Source organism: Oncorhynchus masou, unplaced genomic scaffold (assembly GCF_036934945.1).
Source record: "Oncorhynchus masou masou isolate Uvic2021 unplaced genomic scaffold, UVic_Omas_1.1 unplaced_scaffold_1165, whole genome shotgun sequence".
Taxonomy (NCBI): domain Eukaryota; kingdom Metazoa; phylum Chordata; class Actinopteri; order Salmoniformes; family Salmonidae; genus Oncorhynchus; species Oncorhynchus masou.
Genome location: NW_027001411.1, coordinates 151,892 through 173,528, shown reverse-complemented (window position 1 = coordinate 173,528; position 21,637 = coordinate 151,892). Strand labels below are relative to the sequence as shown.

The 21,637-nt window shown below is 49.9% G+C and overlaps 1 protein-coding gene and 1 long non-coding RNA gene across 5 annotated transcripts in view; both read right to left on the bottom strand.

The window, feature by feature from the left end:
* Positions 1-989: 989 nt before the first annotated feature.
* On the bottom strand, positions 990-6,184 carry LOC135529500 (uncharacterized). Its single transcript, XR_010453705.1, has 2 exons — positions 2,898-6,184; positions 990-2,851 (listed from the first exon to the last, which is right to left on the bottom strand). It is a non-coding gene; the product is annotated as an uncharacterized LOC135529500 (long non-coding RNA).
* A 1,499-nt stretch (positions 6,185-7,683) lies between these two features.
* LOC135529499 (axin-1-like) overlaps positions 7,684-21,637 on the bottom strand; it is a 32,456-nt gene continuing 18,502 nt past the window's right edge. For 3 of the 4 annotated variants that reach the window (XM_064958191.1, XM_064958190.1, XM_064958193.1), the window contains exons 10-14: positions 11,638-11,848; positions 10,530-10,709; positions 10,047-10,298; positions 8,526-8,687; positions 7,684-7,937 (exon numbers count right to left, since the gene is read on the bottom strand). In XM_064958191.1, the coding sequence (XP_064814263.1) occupies positions 7,811-7,937; positions 8,526-8,687; positions 10,047-10,298; positions 10,530-10,709; positions 11,638-11,848 (932 nt within the window). In that variant the 3' untranslated portion in view covers positions 7,684-7,810. The remainder of the gene's footprint in view (positions 7,938-8,525; positions 8,688-10,046; positions 10,299-10,529; positions 10,710-11,637; positions 11,849-21,637) is intronic. The other variant, XM_064958192.1, reaches the window with a different exon arrangement.

Here is a 21,637-nt window from a genome sequence, read left to right as displayed (position 1 = left end):
GGGCTGACATCGCTGGTCCAAATGTCAGTCGTGACGCCCATAGCACAGTGGAATAGGACATCCTGGTCGACCCGCTGTGCTGTCAGACTCTGTATGCTCATGGGGCTGACATCGCTGGTCCAAATGTCAGTCGTGACGCCCATAGCACAGTGGAATAGGACATCCTGGTCGACCCGCTGTGCTGTCAGACTCTGTATGCTCATGGGGTTGACATCGCTGGTCCAAATGTCAGTCGTGAAGCTAATAGCAGTGACGCCCGTAGCAAGTAGCTCATGGATGTGCGTTTCAACAATACTGTGTAACTCCGGTAGGGCAACATCTGAAAAAAATAGTGCCTACTTAGTAGTGTGAACTGGGGCTCGAGGTGCTCGACCAGTCGGCTGAGAGCCAACATCATCCACGACAGAGAACGGTTGATTGTCAAGGGCAATGAATTCTATTATCTTGGCGTTAATGGATTTAGTCTTTTAAGTTGTCTTGCGGAAATGTTCTAACTTTTTCAAATGACTGCTGGACTTGTTGACTGCTCGATGCACAGCAGACATTGTGGGCGAGGTTAGGAATGCTGCGTTGTACGTGTAGCGTTATAATTTGTGGCGTCATTACATCATCTACCTACGTTATATTGGTATGCACATCAGCGTTAAACTAGACATCGGGCCGATGCCTATGTTGCCATTTTTAGCCAATCCCGGACGATTCCGATATGCTTACCGATATATCGCGCTTCCCTAATTGATACCTTTAGCAGGCTCCATGTACAGATTGGTAGAAGTGACTCCCAGTCAATGTTTAGGTGTTCTAGAGCGTCACTAGATCCTTTTCACATAAATCCCGACGGCCCTCGTCGACGGCATAGCGACGGCCCTCGTCGACGGCATAGCGACGGCCCTCGTCGACGGCATAGCGACGGCCCTCGTCGACGGCATAGCGACGGCCCTCGTCGACAACAGAATGATGCTCTACGACTCCATCAACACGGACAGGGGTCATGTTTTATTCAATGTATTTATTGACGAAGTACCTTTTTAAAAAGAACTGTACAAAGTGAATCCAGCAATCTGTGTCATCTGTAGTTTATAAACCTCAGAGACTGGCTGGCTGGCAGCGGGTTGACGACTGAAACATAGGAAATATGACAATGTACATATTTACATAGTGAAGAGCTCGTCGAGACCGACACAGCGTAATTGTTGGTTGAAAATAATAAATGAAATGACAGTGATTTAAAAAACAACAGCACCGAGAGGCTAATGCATGTAATGACAGGTTATGACAATCAGTGATTGGGATTAAAAAGGCACACACCCAGGATACACCCCCCCCCAATACTTCCAATAACACAGCATTAAATACCATTCAGAAGGGGCAATGTAGTTTAAAACTAAAATCAGGTATAATCCAACGTATAATCGTAAAATATATTTTATATAAAATGAGAACATGCTTGCCGATTTATTGGACAGAAAAACAACATTTTCTCATCTAAAACGTTATAATTCAGAGGGGGAGATAGTGGAACCACCATCTTGAATTTAGAGTGGGTCACCATCTTGGATTTAGAGTGGGTCACCATCTTGAATTTAGAGTGGGTCACCATCTTGAATTTAGAGTGGGTCACCATCTTGGATTTAGAGTGGGTCACCATCTTGGATTTAGAGTGGGTCACCATCTTGGATTTAGAGTGGGTCACCATCTTGAATTTAGAGTGGGTCACCATCTTGAATTTAGAGTGGGTCACCATCTTGGATTTAGAGTGGGTCACCATCTTGGATTTAGAGTGGGTCACCATCTTGGATTTAGAGTGGGTCACCATCTTGGATTTTTTGGGGATGAAATATTCCTATTGTGTATTTACCCTCTTCGACCAGATCTGAGTACAAGTCACCTTCAGGCACTGTTTCTCCAGAAGTTGATTTAAAACCAAATACATTTAACTCCACATTATAGACTGGACTATTGAGGGACATTGGGATAACTAAGTTAATTTCTGCCAAACAGACAGATATACAATAAAACAAGATATTTCACAACGGGACTAACTGTACGGACAGAGACAGATGTACAGACAGATGTACAGACAGTGTCCAGACACAGACAGGTTACGAATGTTCTTTGGCTTTACATAGATCCACGCACCGTAGATCAGTTCATTGTAGAAATACAACGTAGTACATAGAACACATACACATAGTCCAGGAACCTTGGAGTAAAATAAAAATAAAAACAGATCCTAAGACAGTTTCCTCTCCGGAGAGTGACACCTTATTCCCTATATCACGCACTACTTCTGACCACAGCCCTATGAAACCTGGTGAAAAGTAGTGCACTATATAGGGAATAGGGTGTCACTTGAGACACATGACAGGGTTAGGGGTAAACTGATCCCAGATCTGTGCTCTGCTATGGAGCAGCTTCGATCTGAAACAGATACAGGCCCTGGGTGTCTGAGGGGAGAAGTTGGGGAGAGCTGCAGTACATTAATGATCGACAGACAGTTTTCAAATTCCAAACCGATTCCTAGCCCCCACTCCAAATCTTGGGTGTAGGGGGTTAGGGTTCAACCTAGAGTGTAGGGGGTTAGGGTTCAACCTAGAGTGTAGGGGGTTAGGGTTCAACCTAGAGTGTAGGGGGTTAGGGTTCAACCTAGAGTGTAGGGGGTTAGGGTTCAACCTAGAGTGTAGGGGGTTAGGGTTCAACCTAGAGTGTAGGGGTTTCAACCTAGAGTGTAGAGGGGTTCAACCTAGAGTGTAGGGGTTTCAACCTAGAGTGTAGGGGTTTCAACCTAGAGTGTAGGGGGGGGTTCAACCTAGAGTGTAGGGGTTTCAACCTAGAGTGTAGGGGTTTCAACCTAGAGTGTAGGGGGGTTCAACCTAGAGTGTAGGGGGGGGTTCAACCTAGAGTGTAGGGGTTTCAACCTAGAGTGTAGGGGTTTCAACCTAGAGTGTAGGGGTTTCAACCTAGAGTGTAGGGGTTTCAACCTAGAGTGTAGGGGTTTCAACCTAGAGTGTAGGGGTTTCAACCTAGAGTGTAGGGGATTCAACCTAGAGTGTAGGGGATTCAACCTAGAGTGTAGGGGATTCAACCTAGAGTGTAGGGGTTAGGGTTCAACCTAGAGTGTAGGGGGTTCAACCTAGAGTGTAGAGGGGTTTCAACCTAGAGTGTAGGGGGTTTCAACCTAGAGTGTTGGGGGTTAGGGCTAGACATAAGTAAGAAGCTATGTCCCAAAGGGCACACAATACCCTATATAGTGCACTACTTCTGACCAGAACTCTATGAACCCTGTTCAAACGTATCACACTACATAGGGTGCCCTTTGGGACAAACAGCCAGAGGCAGTTGAACAGGACAATAGACATGAAGCGTCTCCTGGAGAAGACGTCTGGACTGCCCGGAAAAACATGAAGACAGCCCTCACAGGACTCAGCCATCTGGCTTTCAAATATCTACCTTTACATATAAAAACACAAGGAGTCCCAAACCACACCCTAACGCACCCTCTCCCCCCCCACGTAGTGCACTAGCTGGGGGAAATGGGGTGTAATTTGGGACAAGCCCAAGCTTTGATGGTTTAGAAACACACTGGCAGCATTCCAAATGGCACCCTATTTCACAGAGTGGACTCCTACCCTATAGGCTCTGGTTAAAAGTAGTGCACTAGAAAGGGAATAGGGTGCCATTAGCCCTATAGGCTCTGGTTAAAAGTAGTGCACTAGAAAGGGAATAGGGTGCCATTAGCCCTATAGGCTCTGGTTAAAAGTAGTGCACTAGAAAGGGAATAGGGTGCCATTAGCCCTATAGGCTCTGGTTAAAAGTAGTGCACTAGAAAGTGAATAGGGTGCCATTAGCCCTATAGGCTCTGGTTAAAAGTAGTGCACTACAAAGGGAATAGGGTGCCATTTGCCCTATAGGCTCTGGTTAAAAGTAGTGCACTACAAAGGGAATAGGGTGCCATTTGCCCTATAGGCTCTGGTTAAAAGTAGTGCACTAGAAAGGGAATAGGGTGCCATTTGCCCTATAGGCTCTGGTTAAAAGTAGTGCACTACAAAGGGAATAGGGTGCCATTAGCCCTATAGGCTCTGGTTAAAAGTAGTGCACTAGAAAAAGAATAGGGTGCCATTAGCCCTATAGGCTCTGGTTAAAAGTAGTGCACTACAAAGGGAATAGGGTGCCATTAGCCCTATAGGCTCTGGTTAAAAGTAGTGCACTAGAAAGGGAATAGGGTGCCATTAGCCAAAGGGCTCTGGTTAAAAGTAGTGCACTAGAAAGGGAATAGGGTGCCATTAGCCCTATAGGCTCTGGTTAAAAGTAGTGCACTAGAAAGGGAATAGGGTGCCATTAGCCAAAGGGCTCTGGTTAAAAGTAGTGCACTAGAAAGGGAATAGGGTGCCATTAGCCCTATAGCCTCTGGTTAAAAGTAGTGCACTAGAAAGGGAATAGAGTGCCATTTGCCCTATAGGCTCTGGTTAAAAGTAGTGCACTAGAAAGGGAATAGGGTGCCATTAGCCAAAGGGCTCTGGTTAAAAGTAGTGCAATAGAAAGGGAATAGGGTGCCATTAGCCAAAGGGCTCTGGTTAAAAGTAGTGCACTAGAAAGGGAATAGGGTGCCATTAGCCAAAGGGCTCTGGTTAAAAGTAGTGCACTAGAAAGGGAATAGGGTGCCATTAGCCCTATAGGCTCTGGTTAAAAGTAGTGCACTAGAAAGGGAATAGGGTGCCATTAGCCAAAGGGCTCTGGTTAAAAGTAGTGCACTAGAAAGGGAATAGGGTGCCATTAGCCCTATAGGCTCTGGTTAAAAGTAGTGCACTAGAAAGGGAATAGGGTGCCATTAGCCAAAGGGCTCTGGTTAAAAGTAGTGCACTAGAAAGGGAATTGGATGCCATTTGCCCTATAGGCTCTGGTTAAAAGTAGTGCACTAGAAAGGGAATAGGGTGCCATTAGCCAAAGGGCTCTGGTTAAAAGTAGTGCGCTAGAAAGGGAATAGGGTGCCATTAGCCAAAGGGCTCTGGTTAAAAGTAGTGCACTAGAAAGGGAATAGGGTGCCATTAGCCCTATAGGCTCTGGTTAAAAGTAGTGCACTAGAAAGGGAATAGGGTGCCATTTGCCAAAGGTCTCTGGTTAAAAAGTAGTGCACTAGAAAGGGAATAGGGTACAATTTGGGACTCTCCCCCCAGCCTGTACATGTGTTAAAACCTACTAGTACCTGTACATTACCCAGCCAGAAAAAAATACGAATAACGTCTACAGGTAAACAGACTACTTCTCCTTTTATGTCCGTCGGCGTAGCGTTGTGTCAAAAACATACAGCAGTAAACAGGTTTTATACAACCGTGTTTGTTTGAACAGAATGCTTTGACATCACTAGGTGACATCACAGGAGGGAGCGTGAAGGTTCTTTATGACGTCATTATGTCGTCATTATGATGTCATGATGATGCTATTGTGTTGAGGAGATGAAGGCCTCCCGCTCCACGGTGAAAATCCTCACCTCATCGTTTCACGTCCCAAACAGCAGCCTATTCCCTATAGTGACCAGGGACCGTAGGGCTTTTATTTTGGAACACAAAAGCTTGTAAAAAAAAAAAACACCGTCTCTCAGCTCCAAATGATTTTAATTTCGCTATTCCATAAGTATTCCCAGGCATAATGTATAGATATGTGATTGTATACAAATGTAAGCAAGGTTTGAAATTATGATGTTTTAGTCAAATTCTCTCTTTGTTTGGGCTTGTTGCAGTCAATTTGCATTCCACAAATGATATGTAATTATATTCAGGTCCCCTGACCAGCCACTCGAGAAAATTAAAAAATCCGCCTGTGGTTGAATCTAGATGATGATCACTGGGGTCCAGGGTGCTAGTTGGGCCGCATTAATCCCCTCTGCCCCCTCAGTGACGAGTCTAGGGACTGAAGGGAGTGAGATTCCGGAATGGAACTCAGCCGTCATCCTGTTCCGAGCACCATGACGTCTCCATGGCAACTTAGCAGCAGCTGGTTCTGGAAGGAGAACAACGACTCCTCCCCCAGAGCAGGACAGGAAGACTGTTTAGAACGGCTTGACACCTTGTTCATCCCTTCATCCTTCTGTCTCATCCTCGTTTCCAAACACGTGTTCCTCTACGCTGGAGCCAGGAGGCAGTGACATTCTGTACCATTCCATTCTTCTGTCTCACCCCCCCACCCCTCCGCTCCTCCTCTTCCAAAAGCACTCTCTCCAACTCCTCTTCACCCCCCCCCTCCTCTTCCAAAAGCACTCTCTCCAACTCCTCTTCACCCCCCCCCTCCGCTCCTCCTTTTCCAAAAACACTCTCTCCAACTCCCCTTCACCCCCCCTCCTCTTCCAAAAGCACTCTCTCCAACTCCTCTTCACCCCCCCTCCGCTCCTCCTCTTCCAAAATCACTCTCTCCACCTCCTCTTCACCCCCCCCCATCCGCTCCTCCTCTTCCAAAAGCACTCTCTCCAACTCCTCTTCACCCCCCCTCCTCTTCCAAAAGCACTCTCTCCAACTCCTCTTCACCCCCCCTCCTCTTCCAAAATCACTCTCTCCAACTCCTCTTCACCCCCCCCCCCTCCGCTCCTCCTCTTCCAAAAGCACTCTCTCCACCTCCTCTTCACCCGCTCCTCCTCTTCCAAAAGCACTCTCTCCAACTCCTCTTCACCCCCCCTCCTCTTCCAAAAGCACTCTCTCCACCTCCTCTTCACCCCCCCCCTCCGCTCCTCCTCTTCCAAAAGCACTCTCTCCAACTCCTCTTCACCCCCCCTCCTCTTCCAAAAGCACTCTCTCCACCTCCTCTTCACCCCCCCTCCGCTCCTCCTCTTCCAAAAGCACTCTCTCCACCTCCTCTTCACCCCCCCTCCGCTCCTCCTCTTCCAAAAGCACTCTCTCCAACTCCTCTTCACCCCCTCCTCTTCCAAAAGCACTCTCTCCAACTCCTCTTCACCCCCTCCTCTTCCAAAATCACTCTCTCCAACTCCTCTTCACCCCCCCCCTCCGCTCCTCCTCTTCCAAAAGCACTCTCTCCACCTCCTCTTCACCCGCTCCTCCTCTTCCAAAAGCACTCTCTCCAACTCCTCTTCACCCCCCCTCCTCTTCCAAAAGCACTCTCTCCACCTCCTCTTCACCCCCCCTCCGCTCCTCCTCTTCCAAAAGCACTCTCTCCACCTCCTCTTCACCCCCCCTCCTCTTCCAAAAGCACTCTCTCCCCCTCCTCTTCACCCCCCCCCTCCGCTCCTCCTCTTCCAAAAGCACTCTCTCCACCTCCTCTTCACCCCCCCCTCCGCTCCTCCTCTTCCAAAAGCACTCTCTCCACCTCCTCTTCACCCCCTCCTCTTCATCCCCCCCTCCTCTTCCAGAACCACTCTCTCCACCTCCTCTTCACCCCCTCCTCTTCATCCCCCCCTCCTCTTCCAAAAGCACTCTCTCCACCTCCTCTTCACCCCCCCTCCGCTCCTCCTCTTCCAAAACCACTCTCTCCACCTCCTCTTCACCCCCTCCTCTTCCAAAACCACTCTCTCCACCTCCTCTTCACCCCCCCCCCTCCGCTCCTCCTCTTCCAAAACCACTCTCTCCACCTCCTCTTCACCCCCCCCCCTCCGCTCCTCCTCTTCCAAAACCACTCTCTCCACCTCCTCTTCACCCCCCCTCCGCTCCTCCTCTTCCAAAACCACTCTCTCCACCTCCTCTTCATCCCCCCCTCCTCTTCCAGAACCACTCTCTCCACCTCCTCTTCATCCGGTTCGGTTCAGTCTTTTCTCTGCGTCATTGTTCCTTCCTCCACCTCCTACTTCCTCCCGGCTCCACTTCCTGTTTCAGTCCACCTTCTCCACCTTACCGATGATCTTCTCCTCGTAGATGGGCAGGACGGCGTCGTCCTCTTTGACTTCTTCAAACACCACGCCACAGTCAAACTCATCACTCACCTTCTTAAAGTAGAACCTAGAAGACACACACACAGTGAATCAACACACACACACACACACAGTGAATCAACACACACACACACACACACACACACACAGTGAATCAACACACACACACACACAGTGAATCAACACACACACACACACAGTGAATCAACACACACAGTGAATCAACACACACACACACACAGTGAATCAACACACACACACACAGTGAATCAACACACACACACACACACACACACACACACAGTGAATCTACACACACACACAGTGAATCTACACACACACACACACAGTGAATCTACACACACACACACACAGTGAATCTACACACACACACAGTGAATCTACACACACAGTGAATCTACACACACACACACACACACACACAGTGAATCTACACACACACACACACACACACACACACACACACACACACACACACACACACACACACACACACACACACACACACACACACACACACACACACACACACAGTGAATAAACACACAAGTAGTGCCCTACGTAGGGAACAGGACGCCATGTGGGACACCACCATGGTCTCCAGAGCTTAATCTCCACGGCGACGACCTCTCACCTGTAGAAGCCCTTCTTGGTGAGTAGCTCCTTGAACTGTCCCAGGGTCACCACGCGACCTTTGGCCGTGGTGCGGTAGGGGATTGGCTCGCCACAGAAGTAGTACGCCACAGTTACGTTCTCACACTGTGACCCCTGCTTCTTACTGCTTAGAGACTTCTGTCTAGAGGAGAGGAGACAGACAGCACTGCTTAGAGACTTCTGTCTAGAGGAGAGGAGACAGACAGCACTGCTTAGAGACTTCTGTCTAGAGGAGAGGAGACAGACAGCACTGCTTAGAGACTTCTGTCTAGAGGAGAGGAGACAGACAGCACTGCTTAGAGACTTCTGTCTGGAGGAGAGGAGACAGACAGCACTGCTTAGAGACTTCTGTCTAGAGGAGAGGAGACAGACAGCACTGCTTAGAGACTTCTGTCTGGAGGAGAGGAGACAGACAGCACTGCTTAGAGACTTATGTCTGGAGGAGAGGAGACAGACAGCACTGCTTAGAGACTTCTGTCTAGAGGAGACAGACAGCACTGCTTAGAGACTTCTGTCTAGAGGAGAGGAGACAGACCGCACTGCTTAGAGACTTCTGTCTAGAGGAGAGGAGACAGACAGCACTGCTTAGAGACTTCTGTCTAGAGGAGAGGAGACAGACAGCACTGCTTAGAGACTTCTGTCTGGAGGAGAGGAGACAGACAGCACTGCTTAGAGACTTCTGTCTGGAGGAGACAGACAGCACTGCTTAGAGACTTCTGTCTGGAGGAGAGGAGACAGACAGCACTGCTTAGAGACTTATGTCTGGAGGAGAGGAGACAGACAGCACTGCTTAGAGACTTCTGTCTAGAGGAGACAGACAGCACTGCTTAGAGACTTATGTCTAAAGGAGAGGAGACAGACAGCACTGCTTAGAGACTTCTGTCTAGAGGAGACAGACAGACAGCACTGCTTAGAGACTTCTGTCTAGAGGAGACAGACAGCACTGCTTAGAGACTTCTGTCTGGAGGAGAGGAGACAGACAGCACTGCTTAGAGACTTCTGTCTAGAGGAGAGGAGACAGACAGCACTGCTTAGAGACTTCTGTCTGGAGGAGAGGAGACAGACAGCACTGCTTAGAGACTTCTGTCTGGAGGAGAGGAGACAGACAGCACTGCTTAGAGACTTCTGTCTGGAGGAGAGGAGACAGACAGCACTGCTTAGAGACTTCTGTCTGGAGGAGAGGAGACAGACAGCACTGCTTAGAGACTTCTGTCTAGAGGAGAGGAGACAGACAGACAGCACTGCTTAGAGACTTCTGTCTAGAGGAGAGGAGACAGACAGCACTGCTTAGAGACTTCTGTCTGGAGGAGAGGAGACCGACAGCACTGCTGAGAGACTTCTGGCTGGAGGAGAGGAGACAGACAGCACTGCTTAGAGACTTCTGTCTAGAGGAGAGGAGACAGACAGCACTGCTTAGAGACTTAAAGGCCTCCTGCTCGAACCCCCCTGATCCTAATCAACACTAACCCCTCGTTCCAACCTCAACCCTTCCTCCTCTTACCTCTGTTTAGCCTGCAGCAGGGCGGCTCTCCTCCTCTCCTCCTCCAGTCTCCTCCGGGCCTCCTCTAACTGAGTGAGGGGGTTGGGTGCGGGATTGGGAGGCATGGTGGGGTCCTGGATGAAGGGGTGGGAGGGCTGCACGTTGTTCCGCAGCTGGGCGCTCACCCAGGGGTGCACTGCCCCAGGACGCTCCACAGAGCTGGGTCTCAACAGCTCCACACTCCCCTGGGTCTTCCTGGAGCCTGTGGTACTCCTAGAGGGGAGAGAGAGAGAGAGAGAGAGAGAGAGAGAGAGAGAAAGAAACCGAGGGGGGGAGGGGGGAGGGGGGAGAGAGAAAAAAGAGAAGGCGAGAGAAAGAGAGGGGAATGGGGAGAGAGAAAGAGGAGTAAGTGAGGGACTGAGAGAGTGCGTCCTACGGTGTGTGTGTGTGTGTGTGTGTGTGGGTGTGTGTATGTGTATGTGTGTGTATGTGTGTGTGTGTTACCCGTGAGTGTTCTTCTTGTGTCGTAGTGCCTCCCCCTCCATCATCCACTGCAGTATCTTGTGGTTTCTCTCCAGGTCCTCCAGCGGTACCTGGGCCTCCTGGACACGCCCCTCATCACCTTTACCTGTCGGCTCCGCCCCCTTCTTAGAGCCACGCTTCGATAGGGTGCTACCCTTACTGCTGGGGTGCAGGGAACACACACACACACAGGTCAGAATGGTAATGGTCCACATGATTAAGACTAGCTAGTGGACAGCGTTCTACATTAGTGAGACTAGCTAGTGGACAGCGTTCTACATCAGTGAGACTAGCTAGTGGACAGTGTTCTACATTAGTAAGACTAGCTAGTGGACAGCGTTCTACATCAGTGAGACTAGCTAGTGGACAGTGTTCTACATTAGTGAGACTCGCTAGTGGACAGTGTTCTACATCAGTAAGACTAGCTAGTGGACAGTGTTCTACATCAGTAAGACTAGCTAGTGGACAGCGTTCTACATTAGTAAAACTAGCTAGTGGACAGTGTTCTACATTAGTAAGACTAGCTAGTGGACAGCGTTCTACATCAGTGAGACTAGCTAGTGGACAGTGTTCTACATTAGTAAGACTAGCTAGTGGACAGTGTTCTACATTAGTGAGACTAGCTAGTGGACAGTGTTCTACATTAGTAAGACTAGCTAGTGGACAGCGTTCTACATTAGTAAAACTAGCTAGTGGACAGTGTTCTACATTAGTAAGACTAGCTAGTGGACAGCGTTCTACATCAGTGAGACTAGCTAGTGGACAGTGTTCTACATTAGTAAGACTAGCTAGTGGACAGCGTTCTACATCAGTGAGACTAGCTAGTGGACAGTGTTCTACATTAGTGAGACTCGCTAGTGGACAGTGTTCTACATCAGTAAGACTAGCTAGTGGACAGTGTTCTACATTAGTAAAACTAGCTAGTGGACAGTATTCTACATCAGTAAGACTAGCTAGTGGACAGAGTTCAACATTAGTGCGGCTGCACTGTTCTAGTCATGAAAATCGTGACTTGAGTCCGAGTCTAGTTCGAGTCCTAGCCTCAAGTACGACAACACTGATAACACATAAACACCCCCCAGGTACTAACCTATAACCCATTGCGTCCATGGTCCCAGCCCCATCTGCGTAGTTGCGTCCCTTCCCGGTAGAGTAGTGGTGGGCCTCCCCATTCCACAGGCCGCTCCCCTGGGTCCTGGAGCCTCCTCCTCCTCCACCCAGCACCACCTCATCCATCTGGGGCTCTTTGGGCTTGGTGCCCCCTGGAGGGTAGTGGTAGCCATGCTTGTGGTGGTACACACCTGAGGGAACAGAGACATATAGGTTAAATAACTAGAACTCTACCTCTTAACCCAACAAAGATGCTGGTAGCCATGCTTGTAGCCATGCTGGTAGCCATGCTGGTAGCCATGCTGGTAGCCATGCTTGTAGCCATGCTGGTAGCCATGCTTGGAGCCATGCTGGTAGCCATGCTTGGAGCCATGCTGGTAGCCATGCTTGGAGCCATGCTGGTAGCCATGCTTGGAGCCATGCTGGTAGCCATGCTGGTAGCCATGCTGGTAGCCATGCTTGGAGCCATGCTGGTAGCCATGCTTGGAGCCATGCTGGTAACCATGCTGGTAGCCATGCTGGTAGTGGTACAGCCTTTATGGACACATCCAAAAAGAGATTGGTTTAGCACTGGTCTTTGGTATATTTCACCTCTGTACCTGGGCCTGTACTTATAAAGCCTCTCAGGGTAGGAGTGCTGATCTAGGATCAGATTGACCTTTAAAATCATAAAGAATATGACTCTATGGACAGCACTCCTACTCTGATGCTCTGTTGGTTGAATACACTCCATCACATTGATTATACAACGTCAACACTATACATACGTAAACTACTGAGCTTGTCTGATGCTTTAAGCACGGAGATAAATGTTTTTAATGAAGACGCCAAAAATGACTAAAGAGGGAGCTAGAGATCATCATAGCCTAACCAGAAGGGGAAAAAATCTGTTCCCTCCCGCTGCAGGTTCTCGGGTTCAGCCATTATGATTCTGAAGTAGCTGGTAACAGGCTGATCCAGCGGTAGGCAACCTTCACCATGTGGAGTTGGAGTGCCAAGTCATCCTACCAACCTTCACCATGTGGAGTGCCAAGTCATCCTACCAACCTTCACCATGTGGAGTGCCAAGTCATCCTACCAACCTTCTCCATGTGGAGTGCCAAGTCATCCTACCAACCTTCACCATGTGGAGTTGGAGTGCCAAGTCATCCTACCAACTTTCTCCATGTGGAGTGCCAAGTCATCCTACCAACCTTCTCCATGTGGAGTGCCAAATCATCCTACCAACCTTCTCCATGTGGAGTGCCAAGTCATCCTACCAACCTTCTCCATGTGGAGTGCCAAGTCATCCTACCAACCTTCTCCATGTGGAGTGCCAAATCATCCTACCAACCTTCTCCATGTGGAGTGCCAAGTCATCCTACCAACTTTCTCCATGTGGAGTGCCAAGTCATCCTACCAACCTTCTCCACGTGGAGTGCCAAGTTATCCTACCAACCTTCTCCACGTGGAGTGCCAAGTCATCCTACCAACCTTCTCCACGTGGAGTGCCAAGTCATCCTACCAACCTTCTCCACGTGGAGTGCCAAGTCATCCTACCAACCTTCACCATGTGGAGTGCCAAGTCATCCATAGAGTCATAAAGAATATGACTCTATGGACAGCACTCCTACTCTGATGCTCTGTTGGTTGAATACACTCCATCACATTGATTATACAACGTCAACACTATACATACGTAGACTACTGAGCTTGTCTGATGCTTTAAGCACGGAGATAAATGTTTTTAATGAAGACGCCAAAAATGACTAAAGAGGGAGCTAGAGATCATCATAGCCTAACCAGAAGGGGAAAAAAACGGTTCCCTCCCGCTGCAGGTCTTCTCGGGTTCAGCCATTATGATTCTGAAGTTGCTGGTAACAGGCTGATCCAGCGGTAGGCAACCTTCACCATGTGGAGTTGGAGTGCCAAGTCATCCTACCAACCTTCACCATGTGGAGTGCCAAGTCATCCTACCAACCTTCTCCATGTGGAGTGCCAAGTCATCCTACCAACCTTCTCCATGTGGAGTGCCAAGTCATCCTACCAACCTTCTCCATGTGGAGTGCCAAGTCATCCTACCAACCTTCTCCATGTGGAGTGCCAAGTCATCCTACCAACCTTCTCCATGTGGAGTGCCAAGTCATCCTACCAACCTTCTCCATGTGGAGTGCCAAGTCATCCTACCAACCTTCTCCATGTGGAGTGCCAAGTTATCCTACCAACCTTCTCCATGTGGAGTGCCAAGTCGTCCTACCAACCTTCTCCATGTGGAGTTGGAGTGCCAAGTTATCCTACCAACCTTCTCCATGTGGAGTGCCAAGCCATCCTCCCAACCTTCTCCATGTGGAGTGCCAAGCCATCCTACCAACCTTCTCCATGTGGAGTGCCAAGTCATCCTACCAACCTTCTCCATGTGGAGTGCCAAGTCATCCTACCAACCTTCTCCATGTGGAGTGCCAAGTTATCCTACCAACCTTCTCCATGTGGAGTGCCAAGTCATCCTACCAACCTTCACCATGTGGAGTTGGAGTGCCAAGTTATCCTACCAACCTTCTCCATGTGGAGTGCCAAGTCATCCTACCAACCTTCTCCATGTGGAGTGCCAAGTTATCCTACCAACCTTCACCATGTGGAGTTGGAGTGCCAAGTCATCCTACCAACCTTCTCCATGTGGAGTGCCAAGTTATCCTACCAACCTTCTCCATGTGGAGTGCCAAGTCATCCTACCAACCTTCACCATGTGGAGTGCCAAGGCATCCTACCAACCTTCTCCATGTGGAGTGCCAAGTCATCCTACCAACCTTCTCCATGTGGAGTGCCAAGTCATCCTACCAACCTTCACCATGTGGAGTGCCAAGTCATCCTACCAACCTTCTCCATGTGGAGTTGGAGTGCCAAGTCATCCTACCAACCTTCTCCATGTGGAGTGCCAAGTCATCCTACCAACCTTCTCCATGTGGAGTTGGAGTGCCAAGTCATCCTACCAACCTTCTCCATGTGGAGTTGGAGTGCCAAGTTATCCTACCAACCTTCTCCATGTGGAGTGCCAAGTCATCCTACCAAACTTCTCCATGTGGAGTGCCAAGTCATCCTACCAACCTTCTCCATGTGGAGTGCCAAGTCATCCTACCAACCTTCTCCATGTGGAGTGCCAAGTCATCCTACCAACCTTCTCCATGTGGAGTGCCAAGTCATCCTACCAACCTTCTCCATGTGGAGTGCCAAGTCATCCTACCAACCTTCTCCATGTGGAGTGCCAAGTCATCCTACCAACCTTCTCCATGTGGAGTGCCAAGTCATCCTACCAACCTTCTCCATGTGGAGTGCCAAGTCATCCTACCAACCTTCTCCATGTGGAGTTGGAGTGCCAAGTTATCCTACCAACCTTCTCCATGTGGAGTGCCAAGCCATCCTACCAACCTTCTCCATGTGGAGTGCCAAGTCATCCTACCAACCTTCTCCATGTGGAGTGCCAAGTCATCCTACCAACCTTCTCCATGTGGAGTGCCAAGTCATCCTACAAACCTTCTCCATGTGGAGTTAACTGGTCTAAGAACAGTGGGTTAGCTGGTCTAAGAACAGTGGGTTAACTGGTCTAGGAACAGTGGGTTAACTGGTCTAGGAACAGTGGGTTAACTGCCTGTTCACGGGCAGAACGACAGATTTGTACCTTGTCAGCTCGGGGATTTGAACTTGCAACCTACCGGTTACTAGTCCAACGCTCTAACCACTTGGCTACCTGCCGCCTCTACACTCTAACCACTAGGCTACCCTGCCCCCTCTACACTCTAACCACTAGGCTACCCTGCCACCTCTACACTCTAACCACTAGGCTACCCTGCCACCTCTACACTCTAACCACTAGGCTACCTGCCGCCCCTACACTCTAACCACTAGGCTACCCTGCCGCCCCTACACTCTCACCACTAGGCTACCTGCCACCTCTACACTCTAACCACTAGGCTACCTGCCGCCCCTACACTCTAACCACTAGGCTACAGGCCACCCCAACACTCTAACCACTAGGCTACCTGCCGCCCCTACACTCTAACCACTAGGCTACCTGCCGCCCCTACACTCTAACCACTAGGCTACAGGCCGCCCCTACACTCTAACCACTAGGCTACCTGCCGCCCCTACACTCTAACCACTAGGCTACCTGCCGCCCCTACACTCTAACCACTAGGCTACCCTGCCGCCTCTACACTCTAACCACTAGGCTACCTGCCGCCCCTACACTCTAACCACTAGGCTACCTGAAGCCTCTACACTCTAACCACTAGGCTACCCGCCGCCCCTACACTCTAACCACTAGGCTACCTGAAACCCCTACACTCTAACCACTAGGCTACCTGAAGCCTCTACACTCTAACCACTAGGCTACCCGCCGCCCCTACACTCTAACCACTAGGCTACCCGCCGCCCCTACACTCTAACCACTAGGCTACAGGACTACTACTAATCAGGCCAGGTAGTCTATAGGACTACTACTAATCAGACCAGGTAGCCTATAGGACTACTACTAATCAGGCCAGGTAGTCTATAGGACTACTACTAATCAGGCCAGGTAGCCTATAGGACTACTACTAATCAGGCCAGGTAGCCTATAGGACTACTACTAATCAGGCCAGGTAGCCTATAGGACTACTACTAATCAGGCCAGGTAGCCTATAGGACTACTACTAATCAGGCCAGGTAGTCTATAGGACTACTACTAATCAGGCCAGGTAGTCTATAGGACTACTACTAATCAGGCCAGGTAGCCTATAGGACTACTACTAATCAGGCCAGGTAGTCTATAGGACTACTACTAATCAGGCCAGGTAGTCTATAGGACTACTACTAATCAGGCCAGGTAGCCTATAGGACTACTACTAATCAGGCCAGGTAGCCTATAGGACTACTACTAATCAGGCCAGGTAGTCTATAGGACTACTACTAATCAGGCCAGGTAGTCTATAGGACTACTACTATGTGTAATCAGACCAGGTAGCCTATAGGACTACTACTAATCAGGCCAGGTAGCCTATAGGACTACTACTATGTGTAATCAGGCCAGGTAGCCTATAGGACTACTACTATGTGTAATCAGGCCAGGTAGTCTATAGGACTACTACTAATCAGGCCAGGTAGCCTATAGGACTACTACTATGTGTAATCAGGCCAGGTAGTCTATAGGACTACTACTAATCAGGCCAGGTAGCCTATAGGACTACTATGTGTAATCAGGCCAGGTAGCCTATAGGACTACTACTAATCAGGCCAGGTAGTCTATAGGACTACTATGTGTAATCAGGCCAGGTAGTCTATAGGACTACTACTAATCAGGCCAGGTAGTCTATAGGACTACTACTAATCAGGCCAGGTAGTCTATAGGACTACTACTAATCAGGCCAGGTAGCCTATAGGACTACTACTAATCAGGCCAGGTAGCCTATAGGACTACTACTAATCAGGCCAGGTAGTCTATAGGATTACTACTAATCAGGCCAGGTAGTCTATAGGACTACTACTAATCAGGCCAGGTAGCCTATAGGACTACTACTAATCAGGCCAGGTAGTCTATAGGACTACTACTAATCAGGCCAGGTAGTCTATAGGACTACTACTAATCAGGCCAGGTAGCCTATAGGACTACTACTAATCAGGCCAGGTAGCCTATAGGACTACTACTAATCAGGCCAGGTAGCCTATAGGACTACTACTAATCAGGCCAGGTAGTCTATAGGACTACTACTAATCAGGCCAGGTAGTCTATAGGACTACTACTAATCAGGCCAGGTAGTCTATAGGACTACTACTAATCAGGCCAGGTAGTCTATAGGACTACTACTAATCAGGCCAGGTAGCCTATAGGACTACTACTAATCAGGCCAGGTAGCCTATAGGACTACTACTAATCAGGCCAGGTAGCCTATAGGACTACTACTATGTGTAATCAGGCCAGGTAGTCTATAGGACTACTACTAATCAGGCCAGGTAGCCTATAGGACTACTACTAATAAGCCAGGTAGTCTATAGGACTACTACTAATCAGGCCAGGTAGCCTATAGGACTACTACTAATCAGGCCAGGTAGCCTATAGGACTACTACTAATCAGGCCAGGTAGCCTATAGGACTACTACTAATCAGGCCAGGTAGCCTATAGGATTACTACTAATCAGGCCAGGTAGTCTATAGGACTACTACTAATCAGGCCAGGTAGCCTATAGGATTACTACTATGTGTAATCAGGCCAGGTAGCCTAAAGGACTACTACTAATCAGGCCAGGTAGCCTATAGGATTACTACTAATCAGGCCAGGTAGCCTATAGGACTACTACTAATCAGGCCAGGTAGCCTATAGGACTACTACTATGTGTAATCAGGCCAGGTAGCCTATAGGACTACTACTATGTGTAATCAGGCCAGGTAGTCTATAGGACTACTACTAATCAGGCCAGGTAGCCTATAGGACTACTACTAATCAGGCCAGGTAGCCTATAGGACTACTACTATGTGTAATCAGGCCAGGTAGTCTATAGGACTACTACTAATCAGGCCAGGTAGCCTATAGGACTACTACTAATCAGGCCAGGTAGCCTATAGGACTACTACTAATCAGGCCAGGTAGTCTATAGGACTACTACTAATCAGGCCAGGTAGTCTATAGGACTACTACTATGTGTAATCAGGCCAGGTAGCCTATAGGACTACTACTAATCAGGCCAGGTAGCCTATAGGACTACTACTAATCAGGCCAGGTAGCCTATAGGACTACTACTATGTGTAATCAGGCCAGGTAGTCTATAGGGGTACTACTATGTGTAATCAGACCAGGTAGTCTATAGGACTACTACTAATCAGGCCAGGTAGCCTATAGGACTACTACTAATCAGGCCAGGTAGCCTATAGGACTACTACTAATCAGGCCAGGTAGTCTATAGGACTACTACTAATCAGGCCAGGTAGCCTACAGGACTACTACTAATCAGGCCAGGTAGCCTATAGGACTACTACTAATCAGGCCAGGTAGTCTATAGGACTACTACTAATCAGGCCAGGTAGCCTATAGGACTACTATGTGTAATCAGGCCAGGTAGTCTATAGGACTACTACTATGTGTAATCAGGCCAGGTAGCCTATAGGACTACTACTAATCAGGCCAGGTAGCCTATAGGACTACTACTATGTGTAATCAGGCCAGGTAGTCTATAGGACTACTACTATGTGTAATCAGGCCAGGTAGTCTATAGGACTACTACTAATCAGGCCAGGTAGCCTATAGGACTACTACTAATCAGGCCAGGTAGTCTATAGGACTACTACTAATCAGGCCAGGTAGCCTATAGGACTACTACTAATCAGGCCAGGTAGTCTATAGGACTACTACTAATCAGGCCAGGTAGCCTATAGGACTACTACTAATCAGGCCAGGTAGCCTATAGGACTACTACTATGTGTAATCAGGCCAGGTAGTCTATAGGATTACTACTAATCAGGCCAGGTAGCCTATAGGACTACTACTAATCAGGCCAGGTAGCCTATAGGACTACTACTATGTGTAATCAGGCCAGGTAGCCTATAGGACTACTACTAATCAGGCCAGGTAGTCTATAGGACTACTACTAATCAGGCCAGGTAGCCTATAGGACTACTACTAATCAGGCCAGGTAGCCTATAGGACTACTACTAATCAGGCCAGGTAGCCTATAGGACTACTACTAATCAGGCCAGGTAGCCTATAGGATTACTACTATGTGTAATCAGGTGTGTGTCATTTCAAGATTGACAGGATCGCTACAAACAAAAGGCAATGAATTAATTGAGAACTCGTAAATGGAATGAAATAATAGTCCACCCAGATAGGCCTTCGCAAATGGACTAGTCCACCCAGACAGGCCTCCTCAATGGTCTAGTCCACCCAGACAGGCCTCCTCAATGGTCTAGTCCACCCAGACGGGCCTCCGCCAATGGTCTAGTCAACCCAGACGGGCCTCCTCAATGGACTAGTCCACCCAGACGGGCCTCCGCCAATGGACTAGTCCACCCAGACAGGCCTCCTCAATGGACTAGTCCACCCAGACAGGCCTCCTCAATGGACTAGTCCACCCAGACAGGCCTCCTCAATGGACTAGTCCACCCAGACGGGCCTCCGCCAATAGTCTAGTCCACCCAGACGGGCCTCCTCAATGGACTAGTCCACCCAGACGGGCCTCCGCCAATGGACTAGTCCACCCAGACGGGCCTCCGCCAATGGACTAGTCCACCCAGACGGGCCTCCTCATTGGTCTAGTCCACCCAGACGGGCCTCCTCATTGGACTAGTCCACCCAGACGGGCCTCCGCCAATGGTCTAGTCCACCCAGACGGGCCTCGCCAATGGTCTAGTCCACCCAGACGGGCCTCCTCAATGGACTAGTCCACCCAGACGGGACTCCGCCAATGGTCTAGTCCACCCAGACGGGCCTCCGCAATGGACTAGTCCACCCAGACGGGCCTCCGCAATGGACTAGTCCACCCAGACGGGCCTCCGCAATGGACTAGTCCACCCAGAAAGGCCTCCTCAATGGACTAGTCCACCCAGACGGGCCTCCGCAATGGACTAGTCCACCCAGACGGGCCTCCGCAATGGACTAGTCCACCCAGACGGGCCTCCGCAATGGACTAGTCCACCCAGACGGGCCTCCGCAATGGACTAGTCCACCCAGACGGGCCTCGCCAATGGTCTAGTCCACCCAGACGGGCCTCCTCAATGGACTAGTCCACCCAGACGGGACTCCGCCAATGGTCTAGTCCACCCAGACGGGCCTCCGCAATGGACTAGTCCACCCAGACGGGCCTCCGCAATGGACTAGTCCACCCAGAAAGGCCTCCTCAATGGACTAGTCCACCCAGACGGGCCTCCGCAATGGACTAGTCCACCCAGACAGGCCTCCGCAATGGACTAGTCCACCCAGACAGGCCTCCGCAATGGACTAGTCCACCCAGACGGGCCTCCTCAATGGACTAGTCCACCCAGACGGGCCGCCTCAATGGACTAGTCCACCCAGACAGGCCTCCTCAATGGTCTAGTCCACCCAGACGGGCCTCCTCAATGGGCTAGTCCACCCAGACGGGCCTCCTGAATGGACTAGTCCACCCAGACAGGCCTCCACAATGGACTAGTCCACCCAGACAGGCCTCCGCAATGGGCTAGTCCACCCAGACAGGCCTCCTCAATGGACTAGTCCACCCAGACGGGCCTCCGCCAATAGTCTAGTCCACCCAGACGGGCCTCCTCAATGGACTAGTCCACCCAGACGGGCCTCCGCCAATGGACTAGTCCACCCAGACAGGCCTCCGCCAATGGACTAGTCCACCCAGACGGGCCTCCTCATTGGTCTAGTCCACCCAGACGGGCCTCCTCATTGGACTAGTCCACCCAGACGGGCCTCCGCCAATGGTCTAGTCCACCCAGACGGGCCTCGCCAATGGTCTAGTCCACCCAGACGGGCCTCCTCAATGGACTAGTCCACCCAGACGGGACTCCGCCAATGGTCTAGTCCACCCAGACGGGCCTCCGCAATGGACTAGTCCACCCAGACGGGCCTCCGCAATGGACTAGTCCACCCAGACGGGCCTCCGCAATGGACTAGTCCACCCAGACGGGCCTCCTCAATGGACTAGTCCACCCAGACGGGCCTCCGCAATGGACTAGTCCACCCAGACGGGCCTCCGCAATGGACTAGTCCACCCAGACGGGCCTCCGCAATGGACTAGTCCACCCAGACGGGCCTCCGCAATGGACTAGTCCACCCAGACGGGCCTCCGCAATGGACTAGTCCACCCAGACGGGCCTCCGCAATGGACTAGTCAATCAATCAAATTTATTCATGAAGCCCTTCTTACATCAGCTGATAACTCAAAGTGCTGTACAGAAACCCAGCCTAAAACCCCATACAGCAATGCAGATGTAGAAGCACGGTGGCTAGGCAAAAACTCCCTAAAAAGGCCAGAACCTAGAAAGAAACCTAGAG